The sequence below is a fragment of the Macaca thibetana genome, chromosome 5, assembly GCF_024542745.1.
Source record: "Macaca thibetana thibetana isolate TM-01 chromosome 5, ASM2454274v1, whole genome shotgun sequence".
Taxonomy (NCBI): Eukaryota; Metazoa; Chordata; class Mammalia; order Primates; family Cercopithecidae; genus Macaca; species Macaca thibetana.
Genome location: NC_065582.1, coordinates 80,957,800 through 80,972,023, shown reverse-complemented (window position 1 = coordinate 80,972,023; position 14,224 = coordinate 80,957,800). Strand labels below are relative to the sequence as shown.

The following is a 14,224-nucleotide window of genomic DNA, read 5'->3' as shown; positions in this document are numbered from 1 at the left end:
GTATATATAAGTGTTTTAGAGATAGACACATTCTGTAGGTTTACTTTAATAATGTTTTCAACTGCATTTATCTGGTAATGTATGCTTTTGTCTTTGGAAGTGTAGTGTGTTGGCTGTTAATAGCTGATGTTTAGCAAATGCTGCTATTTTCTAGAAAGTATTTTGTAAAAGTATTCTTCTCTATTCAGCTTTTATTGTTTAACTTTAACTCTTCCTTGTGTTGCTGGTGGTGTACACCAAAATGACTTGTATAATAAGCTGAGTGGCTCCTTTACTTAGGACTGGGCTCATTTAAATGTATATGTATGTATTTTTTTTTCAGACTCTGTTGTAACTATGAGCAGCATATCTGTACAAATTACTGTTTGTTGAATGAATGAATGAGTGACTAAACATGCGTCTCTCCTGTTTAAAAAAAAACAACAAACCTTCACTATTGTTAACTCCTTTAAACCAAAAACTTATTTTGAAAACTCCATAGTCAGCAACATTTGTCCCAGCTCAGTCTGTGGTTTTGATGCAGACTTTTTAGACCTCCTTTCAAACAGCTGTGGGATTCTGTTTGATTTGTGGTACCCACAGGGTAGCTTCTGGTCTTTCTCGTCCTCCTCATCTCCATCTTCACTGTGTCTTTTTCTGTTTCCATCCATTCACTTCTCTTGGTGTCACGACATGACACCATAGCCCAGGCTGTGATCACATGAAACAGGAGTGAGAACTCTTCTTCATTTATGTAGCACCTTTCATCCCTGCACAGACACTAGCTCATTAGTTCGCCAAGTCAGACGGCCCTCTTGCACAGTGAAGACATGCCCCAAAGGGTCAAAGTAGACTCTTTGACTCTGATTGAAGTTCTTTACCGGCCTTTATGTTTTACATATATATATATATAAAAACTTCATCTGGTTCTTTCCATTTACCAAAATATAATTCCCGACACATGAGTTCTGTAAATGCTTACTGAGGGCTGACTGTGTGAGGCATTGTGCTTGATGCTGTCTCCTACAGAAGCCAGTAGGACAGCCCTTGTGTCCTTGCCTGCACCTCACAGAGGTCAGGAGGGCTGCTGGAGCAGGTAGCAGGCCCCGCTTGCTGTAATAAAAGCCTTCCCCAGCAGGATGAGTATGTTCTAAAGCCAAGGGGCCGCTGGCCTCTAGAGCATCTGTGTGGCAGAGGGTGGAGTCATGGGAGGAATACTCAGGTAGGAATCCAGGAGACCTGTCACTTTGGCAAATTACTTCACTTTCCTGGGGCTCCTCATCATCTATAATAGAAGGTCAGGTCCCATGCAGAGGACTTTAAGGGCAACCATCATATACTTCCAGACTTCAAATAATTAAATAACAGAAGTCAGCATTTATTGAGCATTTGTGCTTAGGCTTTGTGCTTTACTCCCAATCTAACTTCATTCTCCTTGAGGTGAACAGAGAGATTTCAGTGTCATTTCAGTTTCAAGAAACATACTCAGGGACACACAGCCAGTAAGTGGTGCAACTGAACCCAGGCTTGTCTCAACAACAAAGCCTGTAAAACTGTCCTATGCACACACATACACACACACACGTACACACACACACACTTGTATTTTAAGCCTTGATTTTGTACATTCTACAGTACTCTGTTGTCTTTTTTTTTTTTTTTTTGAGACAGTGTCTTGCTCTGTCACCCAGGCTGGAGTGCAGTGGCATGATCTCGGCTCACTGCAACCTCCATCTCCCGGGTTCAAGCTATTCTCCTGCCTCAGCCTCCCAAGTAGCTGGGACTACAGACGCCCGCCACCACGCCCTACTAATTTTTGTATTTTAGTAGAGACGGTGTTTCATCATGTTGGCCAGGATGGTCTTGATCTCTTGACTTCGTGATCTGCCCGCTTCAGCCTCCCAAAGTGCTGGGATTATAGGCATAAGCCAACACACCCGGCCTCTGTTGTCTTAAAATAGTCATTTTGGGAAATACATTGTTTCTGGCTTGAGATTCCTACTGCTATGCTGAAACTCAAACTATTTTTGTTGCCTATATGGAACCTTTTGATCAATCATTCCTTGAACCATTCTACTGAAGTTGCTTGCTGACTCTGGTCATAATTCTCTGCTTTGCATTTCCAGGTCATTAAAACACCAATGACCAGCCAGAAGACATTTGAATCTTTGGTAGACTTTAGCAAAGCCCTGGGAAAGCATCCTGTTGCTTGCAAGGTAAGAGTATGGGTAGCTTGGGAAGGAGGTGGTTCTTTTCTTCTTGGACCCTGACTTATTCCTGGTAGAATTCTTCTCATAGAATTATGTGAGAGGGAGCATTGTATACTGCAAGCTTGTCCACGTGCTGTAATGAGCAGTCCGCGCCTCCTGTTCTAGTTTGCAGACAGGGAAACTGGACTCCTAAGCCATGCCTAAGGCCATCAGGTGGATAGTCTGAGACCTGAATGGAGCTGAGGACTCCAGCTGAGTAGAAGACACAGTACTGCTCTCTAGGTCCTGGCTTTTGTCTCCTAATGAATGGCTGCATTTTCATAAATGGTTTTGGTTGCCCTATCAGCTTTAACTTCTACTGGGCCGCTGGGAGTCCGAACCCTGTGTGTCAGGTACAGCCTGGTAAATACATACATCCCTCACAGAAAATGAGGGCTTTACTTTTGCAAAAAATACTACAGATGGTGAAATAAATGATAAGACAGTAAGTGACCAACCTGCCAAAGTAGCAGTAAGGAACCTGTTTCTCACCGGAAAGTTGCATTATGTTTTTGTTGTTTTGTTTTTCAAGAAGCAGCATGGTTTAGTGAAAAGCCTGCTTGACTTCCGTCTTTTTTTCCCCTTTCTTAAGCTACCCAGTTATTGTATATAAAATAATCCCAGTTGCTGAAATGATAACCTACCTGAAGGTAATTATTTTGATTACCTTAAGTTTCTCCATTTGCTTTAGTTCTTCTTTAGTTCCCCCAAAACTCAGGGACTATACTTATGCATGACTTGGCAGTTTTTGTTAAGGGGTAGTTTTGTCACAAAATGCTACACCATTACAAAGATTTACATATAAGTCATCTACTTTTTTTTTTTAAACCATAATCCTTTATATCATTATAGTTCTCATAGCAAACGTTTGCCTTCTAAAATATTCTCGAGTTTGGACTCACAGTACTGTACTAACTCATGAAAAATCATGTTGTTCATGAATCATCTGAAGAAGCCATCTGTTGAGGTGGACTCCAGCAGCCGAAGAAAGCAGGCTTGTGTGTTCTGCTCTTCCCTGTCCATAGGTAAAGTGTTGTTAGGGAGTCTCATGTTTTAATGCCCATTTTTTGTTTGTTTAGTTCCATAGTCTTAAGTCATCTAGATTTCTAAAATCATGTTAATAATTGGATGTTATGATTGTACTTTCTTACCCAGTTATGCTTTGTTAGTGGAAGAAAGTAGTAATAGTATTGAAAAGAACATCTGTGCAAGACAAAAAGATATGGAAACAGAAGTATAGGGAAAAGCTAATGATTATCTTCAGCAGCATAATCATTAATTTACAAAGTAATGATTCAGTCTTCCATCAGAGTGGCCACGGCAGCTGCAGATATGGGAACTCTTTATTCTCATTAAGTTGTTCTCGTTAGGTCATTCCAGAACTCTTTCTGTGTGGTATTCTAAGGGCTTTCAGAGGGTCTTTCTGGGTCAGTTATTGAAGCTCTTGATGAGGCATCTGGACAGCATATGGCAACCACATAGGACAAGGGTCAGCAAACTTCTGTAAAGGACCAGATAGTGAATATTTTCAGCCATACAGTCTCTGTTGCAAGTACTTAGTTCTGTTGTTGTAGCATGAAAACAGCCATAGACAGTATATGCAGTATGAGTATGGCTATGCTCCAGTAAAACTTGACTTACAAAAACAGACTGTGGGTTGGATTTGGCCTACAGTATTGTACTTTACCAATACCTGACATAGAAGAGGGACATTAATATGCCTGGAATGTGCCTTCCTAGTGAGATTTCATGAGGGGAGTGTGGTATAAAGGTTAAGGGTATGAACTAGCCCGACTGGGTTCAAATCCTGGCACCGGCACTTATTAGCTGTGTAACCTTAGGCAAGCTACTTAACCTCGCTGTGCCTCAGTGTCCTCATGCCTCACATAGGGATAATTATAGTACCTGTCTCACAGGGTTATTATGAGGAATGAATAAATTAATTTTTTAAAGTATTTAGAACAGTACCTGGCACACAGTAAGTATAGTAAATAAAATGTGTTTAATAAATAAGAATCTGAAAAATATGAATTTGATTACATAAAATAAAATTACTTTATTTAAAGACTATGTCTTCTGCCAGGAACGGTGCCTCACGCCTATAATCCCAGCACTTGGCCAAGGCAGGTGGATCACTTGAGCCCAGGAGTTTGAGACCAGCCTGGGCAACATGGCAAAACCCCTCTCTACAAAAATATAGCTGGGCATGGTGGTATGCACCTGTGGTACCAGCTACTTGGGAGACTGAGGTGGGAGGGTCGCTTGAGCCCAGGAGGTGGAGGCTGCGGTGAGCTGAGATCACGCCACTGCACTCTAGCCTGGGCAACAGAGCAAGACCCTCCCCCCCCAAAAAAAAAGACTATATCTCTTCACATTGCACCACTATACTGAGAGCCTCTGTCTCTCTGCATTCTCAATAGCATCAAATGTTATTACCATGGGGGAAAAAACCTTTGATAATCTTATTGGCAGAAATGCATATTTTTTTTAATTACTGGTGAGTTTTTTTTTTGTTTTGTTTTTTGTTTTTTGTTTTTTTTTTGAGATGGACTCTCGCACTGTCGCCCAGGTTGGAGTTCAGTGACACAATCTCAGCTCACTACAACCTCCACCTCCTGGGTTCAAGCGATTCTGCTGCCTCAGCTTTCTGAGTATCTGGGACTACAGGTGCGCGCCACCACACCCGGCTAATTTTTGTATTTTTAGTAGAGACGGGGTTTCACCATGTTGGCCAGGCTGGTGTTGAACTCCTGACTTCGTGATCCTCCCGCCTTGGCCTCCGAAAGTGCTGGGATTACAGGCGTGAGCCACTGTGTCTGGCCAGTGAGTCTAAATATTTAATGAGTCTTGGCACTTTTTCCTTATTGAGCTCTGTGAGCTTTTTCTCAAGAAGATATTAACTATTCTAATTGGAGCAAATGTTTTTCTCAGGCTGCTTTCTGACTTGTGACCTTACATATAGTGTGCTTCATGTTCTCAGGTACCCTATCTTGAGTTTCTATAGTGAACCTTTTGAAGTTGAAAAGAGTATTTTTGCCTCAATTATAAAATCTGTATTGTTTCATAATCTTAATTAAGCTGATAAAACTTGTTGGTGCATCTTTGTGCTCATGTGGCAGTAGATGGGATTAGGACTTGGTTTCAGTTTGCTCAGGGTTAAAGGAGATTCATATCCTTTGTGTTACTGTCCAGTTTCCCAGCATGCAGTCAGGTTAGCTCTGTGAGGAGTGCCTGGTCATCTGTAATTTAGACATTAAGGAAGTACCTAGTGTGTGCTAGAAATGGAATGCAGAGTTTGGGCCAGGGTGAGGAGTTCTGCCCTCAGGAGGATCACAGCCTTTTGACCAAAGAGGAGGCACCATTTGCCTAGTGGAAATCAGCTTCAACAAAAAATCACCTGTTTTTCTCTACAAATCCCCAGAAGAGATCAGTAGATAAAATCCAGATCCCACACCTGTCCTCCGGAGAGATGATTAATGTTAGTTACTGAGAAGGGAAACAGATGAAAGGCGTGTGTGGCACAGGGTCCACCCCAGGATGCAGAGGTCTTAGGGGGTGTGCCGTGAAAGGCCAGCTCTCTGTAGGGGCTCTGCTCCTTTGTCGGAGCACCTGCCGCCAAGTCAGCTCCACTGCACTGTGCGCTGGAACCTGAGAAGATGCTGAGTAGCCTAGGATTGGCTCCAAGGAGCCTGGAAAGCAGTCCTCCTTTGAGGACTGTTCAAGGTGGAGTGTGACGTTTTGTCGATTCTTGAAAGGGAAGTGGGAGGAAAGAGGAGGAGTAAAGGGATGAGTATAGGGCTGTGTGTACAGCATTTTATGTGTTTTCTGATTTATCTTCACAACTTTGAGACAAACTGTCACCCCCAATCCAAAGATGATGAAACTGAGATTCAGAATGACAGAAGGACCAAGAGAGCATTCAAGATTGAACCCAAATCTGCCTGTCCCAAAGCCATGCTCTTCCAGGTCACCCATGTGCCTTCATCTGCCTTTATGTCAGGATCTGTGCAGTGGGGCATCTGGGTTTGAATTTTTTTAAGTACTATGATTGTTGGATAAATTGTCATATGAGATAGATATAAAGCCATGCTGCAAATTTTGAAAATGTACAGCTTGATAAATGGGGGCAAACATGATCCAGGGTAAGAAGGGGCGATTTGGTGACTTCACAAAAGATGCCATTTAATGAAAGTTTACTAGTTTTTTGTTTTTCTCTCTCCCAAAACAGGACACTCCTGGGTTTATTGTGAACCGCCTCCTGGTTCCATACCTCATGGAAGCAATCAGGCTGTATGAACGAGGTATCCTTCCTGACCCAGGCCAGGAGCTGCAGGCCTCAGCTCCTGGCACCACTGTCTGGAATTCTCAGTGTCTCTAGCAGGGGTCGGGCCATGCACAATGGAGGAAGCAGTGTCTGTTTTCTAGCTGTGTGAGCTCAGCTGCACCATGGGCCCTGGTACCTTTTTCACTGTTTTCCCAGGGCCTCCTGGCTTCCCTGTGAGGCCTCTGAGAAAGGGTTCTGGAACTCCCAACTACAGTCCCAGCCAGAGCAATTGCACGGCCAGCCCAGATTGATATCCTGGATCTCTGCTTTTGATTAAAAGGTTTACTGCTTTTAAAAATTATCGTAATGTAAAAATCACTGGGATAGGGGATCTTGAAAGTTCCTTAAGGTTCTAAAACTTGTGACTGACAGGTGATGAGAAATATGTGACAAGGCCGATATGTGGTAAGGACAGTTTTTAGTAGTCTTGTGTCTGTCCTTACTGAATGATGTCATGATATACTTTTTGTAACCTTAAGAATGGTCTAAACAGTTTTCTTCAATACTTGATTGACAAAGAGTGCTTTTCTCTGCTGTAGAAATATCGCTTGGGACAGGGTCCAGGCTTCTGAATTGATCTGCATCCTCCTGCTTGCTTCCCCTCCCTGGTTTCTGGAAAGGTAGCTATCATATCTGCTTCAAAGGCAAACAAGCCTTAATAGGACTGGATAAAAAGCAAGTGTAATTGTTTTCAATTACTTCATTCATAAATGCTCACTCCTGAGAGTGTCATTTTTGAAACAAAACATTTACACCAGCTCTTCCAGAGAGATGAAAGCACATTTGCTTCCTCAAAATCTGCTTTAAATATTAAAACTTTTCTCTCTGGTTTATGGAAGCAATTGCCTCACTTTTGCTCCAAGATCAAACCAACACTTCTATGTTTATCTATCAACAAATATGCCTAATTACACCTCAAAAAAAGCACGGAGCATTTTGCCCTACCTTGAAAGGCAGTTGTATGTCTTTTTTTTTTTTTTAAACAAAATGTAATGTTTTAGAATGTAGCATGTGAGAGATCCACCTCTTGATGGTGTTTTCCTCACTGTCCCTTTGATACATTCTCCAGTGCACCAAGTATCAGATGGTAAGTTGAAAGCCCTCTTCTTGTCTGTGGTCCCTTTCTGCACAGGTGCGTGCCCTTTGGCCCTCACTATCCCTGGCCACCTGTGGGCTGAAGCTGGAGAAGCAGGACCTGGCTTCAGGACATGCTCTTAGCTTTCTGTGGGCATGGGCTTCAACAGCCCATCATTGCTGGTCCCCCTGCTTCTCTTTCCACCACCTTTTCAGAATCTGCTTCTGAAGGAGCTGGGTGCCCTGCCTGGGGTGGGTGCTGGTTCCCCACTGCACACTATAGTCACACCCCAGGCCTCTTACCATGTCCCCCCACCCACTGCCTGCTCCCTCCTGTTAGCCAACATAGAGGAGTGCTCAGAGCACGCCCACCATGCCATCTCCGTCCCACAGTTCCACCTTGAAGCCTCAAGCATCTGGAGACTCCCTTTCTTTTCTGCCACATCTGTTCATCACTTTTGATTCCTTCCTGTCATGCCTGTTCCGCCTCTTCATCCCAGCTTTTCCCCATCCCAGTCTGGCTGCCTTCATGAGGTTCCTCAGGTAGCAGAGAAATTCACGCTACTCATGTCTTTTCCTGACTGGTCCCCACTACCGCGCTTACTGAGAAAGTATCATGTTGTCCAGGAAGTTGACACACTGCCTACTGCATCTGCCCACACACCCCCTGCACAGCCTCGGCAGATGCTCTGTGACTGTTTCTGAACTCATGCAAGGAGAACTTCCTGTCCCCCACTGTTGATCCACCTGGGGCTGCATGCCGTGGTGTCGCCAGTGCTGCCGTGAGTGGCGCAGGCTCCCTGGAAGGACGTGTGGGCTGTTATGGGTCGGGCCTCCTGGATGACTGGGCCCCCGCCACGAGCACTTCTCGCCAGTCCCCATAGGATCTCGTGGAGGCTCATGCCCTCTTGCTCTGATGTCTGTCCACTCATTGTGGCTTCCGTGTTGGGCCTTCTTTCCCAGTGTCCCAGCTCTGTCCTCACTCTTCTATTGCTCTTGTTCCTTCACACTATGACTGAGGCCTGATGCATGCCCCAGTCAACTGTCACACCTGTGGGTCAGAGGGACAGAGGCTGGATAGGCTGTGTCTGACAGTGGATCGCTGCCTTTGCCAGGCACCCACTCCTAATTGCCAGCGTGGGCAGGGCGGTGGGGCCGAATGGTCAGCTCTTCTCAGGAGGGCTCTGCTGGCAGCAGGCCTGGGAGGAACATGAGCCTGCCCCCCAGTCACCATGTGACATCTTGCTCACATTGTCGCCCCTGCTCAAGACAGGCTTAGGGGTTCTCTGGTGACCTGCCATCTACAGGCTCTGCCAGAGAGCCTTCCTTCTGGCCACTCTGTGCCCCTGCTGTCATCACCGCAGATTCTACTCCCACCATTCCCACATGGCCCCACCTGAGTGTCTGCAGAGCTCCCAGCTGGATGTCATCTCTGTCATCACAACTCTTCATGCTTTGGCTCTCCCTTGGGTCACTTGTCACTGTCTTCCCTGTGGCATGGCAGGTGTTTTCTTTCCCTTACTGTACTCTGTTTTCTGGGGCACTCTGGCTCCTCTTCATCTTTATTTGCCCCAAAGTGCCTGTGTAGGGCGGGCACATAGGCAGCTGCTGATGAGTAAAAATGCTGTTTCTGAGTTGTTGCTGGGTGCCTCTGTTCATGCTAAGAATGGTTGGCAGGTGGTGCTGCTGAGCCAGCCAAGGAAACAGAAGTCGGGCAAGTCCCAGGCCCTCAGCTGTGCTGATCTGGAGTTTACTGAGGAAGCTTTCCTTTGCTGTCTTGTCTGGAGTTAGAGGCTCTTAACTGGAGGGAGGAGGGAGAGGGTGTCCAATGAACCTCCTAAGGTTGATGCAGAATTTGGGGTATATGTGCACTTTTTATGGAGAGGGTGTCTGATTGTCAGACGTACTTGATTCTAAAGAAGTTTAGGAATTACTCGTTTAAAACATGATTCCACGTTTAACTCTCACTTGGCACAACAATTTTTATTTCTCTGTTTCTGAAAGTTTGCCTCTTTTTCTCTGCATTATTGAGAACAGGATTTTTTGAGTTGTGCTGACTTTGTAGGGTTATTTAGATATTTTTCTATCATGTGCTGTATCTTCATATTATTTGTTGAAATAAAACAGTCCTCAAGTGAGTCTCTGAATCTGCAATTACAGCCTTGCTTTTAGGGTTCATTGTCCTGTCCTTGAATATAGATTTCATTAAATGACTTTAGCTGAGTTGCAACCATTATGCTGTCAGATTTCTGTCCCAGGGAGACTGCCCATGATAAATGAACCAGTACATAAGCATGTTAGGTTGTGATGAATAATTGTAGAGAAGAAGATAGTAAGAGATGGCAAGAGTCTTGTCCTGGCCTTTTCTTTAGTTCAGGGAGTTGCTTCTTTTATATATGCAGGGAGGAGAAGAGGCTCTCTGAAAGATGACACCTGAGCAGAGGCCTGGAGGAAGTAAGAGACTGAGCCCCAAAGATGTCCGAGGGCAGCACCCTAAGAACAGGGAGCTTATCCCAAGCCTGAGGAACCTGTGAGGCCAGCACTTCCAGCATTCCGGGGCTCTATCAGCACAGAAGCTGTGAGGCTTCCTAATGAAATCCTCTGAGTAGAACCCACTTTTAAGCTTCAGAGCCACACCCCAAATATGCTGTGTTCCTTCCCATTCCTCCCGCTGCATGTGCTGTTCTCTCTACCTAGAATGCCCTTCCTGGTCTGCTCATCTCAGGATTACCTTCATCTTCCAGGACCCAGGCATGGGGGTGGTTTTGGTGAAGCCCTGGCAGTGTGAGTAAATCTGTCCATCTTTTCTCACACAGAGCTGTGTGAGTCATGAATCTTCAGGTCTTATTGTGTTGAAGCTTTTGGCTTACACATCTGAGTTCTCCCATTATATCATGAGTACCTTGAATGCTTGTCTTGTTTATCTTTGTCTCATTCTACATCTCTGGTGCCTGCTACATAATAAATAGAAGTTGAATGAATGAATGAGGCTGCCTATATGATTATTTTTGTTTCTTTGCTTTCTTATGGCCTAACACTCAAATCATGATTTCTCAGGCATCTCTAATCCTGATTAGTGTAGTTATTAGTAATGTCAACCATAATAAATAATTGAGGTGTATTTTAATCACCTTATAATGCCTTGAAATCCTTTGGCATTACTTTAGTACTTTATATGCTTTTAAAAAATGTCGTCTTTATCAATGTTTAAGTAGTTTCTCTGAGTGTCAACATTTTTCCCTGTTTTCTTTAGCTTTGATCTGATTGACTTCTTTATGCTTTGGAACAAAATTCTAGATAGCCACTTGTTGCAGACTATTCTACTTTTCTGATTTCAAAGAAAGGGAACAGGTTGTTCTCTATAAAGGCCTCTTGGGGCCAAAGGACATAGTAAGAGTAAATTTCCAAGGGAAAAGCACATTGATCCTTGTCTTAGTCTACTCAACAGACTTCCAAACGTGTGGCAATTCTAACTCAGGTTTGGGATTTTCTTTAAAAGGTATCTTGACTAAAAGATTTGTGTGAATGTGATGCCAGAGGAGTACTCCTTACTTGTAAAACCCAAAAAACTAGGGGAAAAAATACATACAATAACTATACATACAAAAGCAGAAAGCTTAGTTTTCTTTTTAAAGAAAGTTTATTTATAAATCAAAAATATGCTGTAGCATTAAATGATATTTTAATAAATGATTCCAGAGTTGGAAAATCCCAATTTATTTGAAAGTAGCTGAAGTTTCCAGGCATGGAGGCTTCTGTCTCAGTGAACAGGGGATTAGTACTCCAGAATTCACCTCAGTGGTACAGTAGCTTTGAAAATCTTGGGCCACACACTGTGGCTTACACCTGTAATCTCAGCACTTTGGGAAGCTGAGGCGGGAGGATCACTTGAGTTTGGGAGTTTGAGACCAGCCTGGCCAAATGGTGAAACCCTGTCTCTACTAAAAATATAAATATTAGCTCTGTATGGGGGTGCACACCTGTAGTCTCAGCCACTTGGGAGGCTGAGGCAGGAGAATCACTTCAACCCAGGAGGCAGAGGTTGCAGCAAGCCAAGATTGTGCCATTGCACTCCAGTTTGGGTAACAGAGCAAGATTCTGTCTCAAAAAAACAAATAAAACCTTATGACCTCTTTGGCATGTACTTTAGAGAGGAAATCTTACCCAAGCCAGAAAGTCTCACTCTAAGACATTTTTTTTTTATTGTGCAAGCATATAAAATTCTAGTAATTCTGGGGCTAATCCTGTGATAAGGAGAATTCAAGGAAAGGTGGTGGTGACCCAGTGCTGCCCTTTTCTCCTTAGGTGATGCATCCAAAGAAGACATTGACACTGCTATGAAATTAGGAGCCGGTTACCCCATGGGCCCATTTGAGCTTCTAGATTATGTCGGACTAGATACTACAAAGTTCATCGTGGATGGTAGGAATTGGAATTTTTTGTTGTCTTTATTGAGTTGAGGTAGTTTTTCCGAACTGTAAATTATAATGCCTTTTAAAAACAAGTTAGCAGGGGTCTTAATTAAGACCTTCCAAAATCCTGCCTTAGCAGGTTGAGGATTCATGAACAGATGACAGGAGAAGGAAGAATGTGACTGCCTAGTATCTCTTTAACAGGGTAACCTTGAAGACAAAATATAGCACAAAAAGGTCTTGTGTGACCTTCACCCAGTTTCCCCCAATGGTTATATAGCCATAGTACAATATTAAATCCCAGGAAATTGACATTGGTACAATGTATTATTTTATCACATAAATTGATTTGTGTAACCTCTATTGCAAGCAAGATACACATCCATTTAAAAAAATATATATCCATTGTAATGTAATAGCTCTGAAGACAGGGTAAAAATAATAATTAAAACTGGACTACTGAAGTTGAATGTAGGTAGCTATCTGTTCCCAAGTTTCACAGAATACTAGTTGAAGAATTAAATTTTGAATTTTATGTGGATGCAAAATACCAATGGCAGGAATGCAGACTTTTTATCGTGTATTCTGAAAGTTAACTGTGCCAGTGATAGTTAACTTCAGAAGCAAATTAATGGCTTCTGTCAGTGTACTTGGGCCTTTGGCCTTAGTGATTTCTGAGAAGACACTGGATAAGCAGGAGGGCCATAGCAGGGCCAGGCTTCAGGCAGCACAGGTGGGTGGCAGTGCAGCAGCTTTGGGGCTGATGTGACTGCACCAGCACAGCCTTCCTTGGTGCCTCTGCAGTGGTGGCCAGAGGGGTGCCATGCCTGGGGGGCTCTCCCACAGCAGAGGCAGGCCTCCAGACTTGCCCTTGGGAATGCCAAGGTGTAAAAATAAACCCAGCACTTCATCCTGAGTTCTTTTCCCTCCTCTCAATAGGGTGGCATGAAATAGATGTGAAGAACCCATTACATCAGCCCAGCCCATTCTTGAATAAGCTGGTAGCAGAGAACAAGTTTGGCAAGAAGACTGGAGAAGGATTTTACAAATACAAATGATGTGCAGCTTCTCCGGCTCTGAGAAGAACCCCTGAGAGCACTTTCCAGCCAGTGCCCCGAGTGCCTGTGGGAATGCTCTTTGTTCTGACATTCTCTCACACAGCACAGTCTAATCAATGTGCATTTTGATTGTAATCTATCTGAAGTGATTATTACACCAGTTACAGCAGTAATAGATTCTCCATTAAGAACTAATTCCCTTTTTTAGTCTGTTCACTTCTGTGTATTTTCTAAACAGCTTTATACCCTTGGTGCCTTGGAGCAAACTTTTTTTTTTGAACCTTGTCATTTTTATGAAGAATTGCCTGGATTCGTTCTCTCATCAAGGGAAAAGTACTTCCTCTGAGAGTGCGAGTGCACCATGCCCCCTGTTGCTGCATGCGAGAGTGACAAGCCACCGGCACGACGTGGTGTGTCTGTGAAGCACTGCAGCGAGCAGCACCTGGATCTTGCCTTTATAAGAACATTTTACTGCCTGCAGCTTTGAGTCTTGCCCTACATTCTGGGCACGACATAAGATGTGTCTTTATTCAGTTCATCGTGAAGATGCTGCTGCTGGATGGGTCGGCGTATCTCTGTGTGCATGGTTTGCAGGAGGTCAGTTTTCATGGTCAGTCAGTTCCACAGATCTGAATGATTACTGTCTGTCTGTGTCTTTTTTCCATGAGAAATCGCTGTTGCAAATTGCCTATAAATTGACTACTAAAATACAATGTTTTCGTCTGAAAGTTTGAATTGAAAAAGAAATGTATAATATAAAATTGTAATACACTCAAACGTTTATAAAAGTAAAAAGTTGATAATTTAGCAGAAGCTATTTCCCCTCTTCTTTGGCTGGCTGATAATTTTTAAAGTGGGAGTGAGGGGAAGGAGGAGTGGCAGGAGAAGGCGTTTGTGTGAAACCTGCCTGTGGCCATCGCTGCCAGATTTCTTACCAGGAAAGCAGTAATAAGGGCACAGAGAACAATTTTTAAGGAACATCTGTTTCTTCTTTGCCAACAAAGTGAAATAGTGTAACGTAAGCTTCTTTTAATCATTGGCTTGAGAAAATGTCTTCCAAGACAGAATTTTGGAGTTGGAAAGACATCAGAAATCCTGAGGTCCAGTAGCCTCATTAGCAGAAAGCTT

At 43.5% G+C, this 14,224-nt stretch overlaps 1 protein-coding gene across 1 annotated transcript in view; it reads left to right on the top strand.

Moving 5' to 3' along the window:
- Window positions 1–13,904, top strand: part of HADH (hydroxyacyl-CoA dehydrogenase) — a 45,751-nt gene extending 31,847 nt beyond the window's left edge. Inside the window, exons 5-8 of the mRNA XM_050791038.1 lie at window positions 2,106–2,195; window positions 6,457–6,529; window positions 11,932–12,048; window positions 12,978–13,904. Of these exons, the coding sequence (XP_050646995.1) occupies window positions 2,106–2,195; window positions 6,457–6,529; window positions 11,932–12,048; window positions 12,978–13,096 (399 nt within the window). The 3' untranslated portion in view covers window positions 13,097–13,904. The remainder of the gene's footprint in view (window positions 1–2,105; window positions 2,196–6,456; window positions 6,530–11,931; window positions 12,049–12,977) is intronic.
- The last annotated feature ends 320 nt before the right edge of the window (window positions 13,905–14,224 follow it).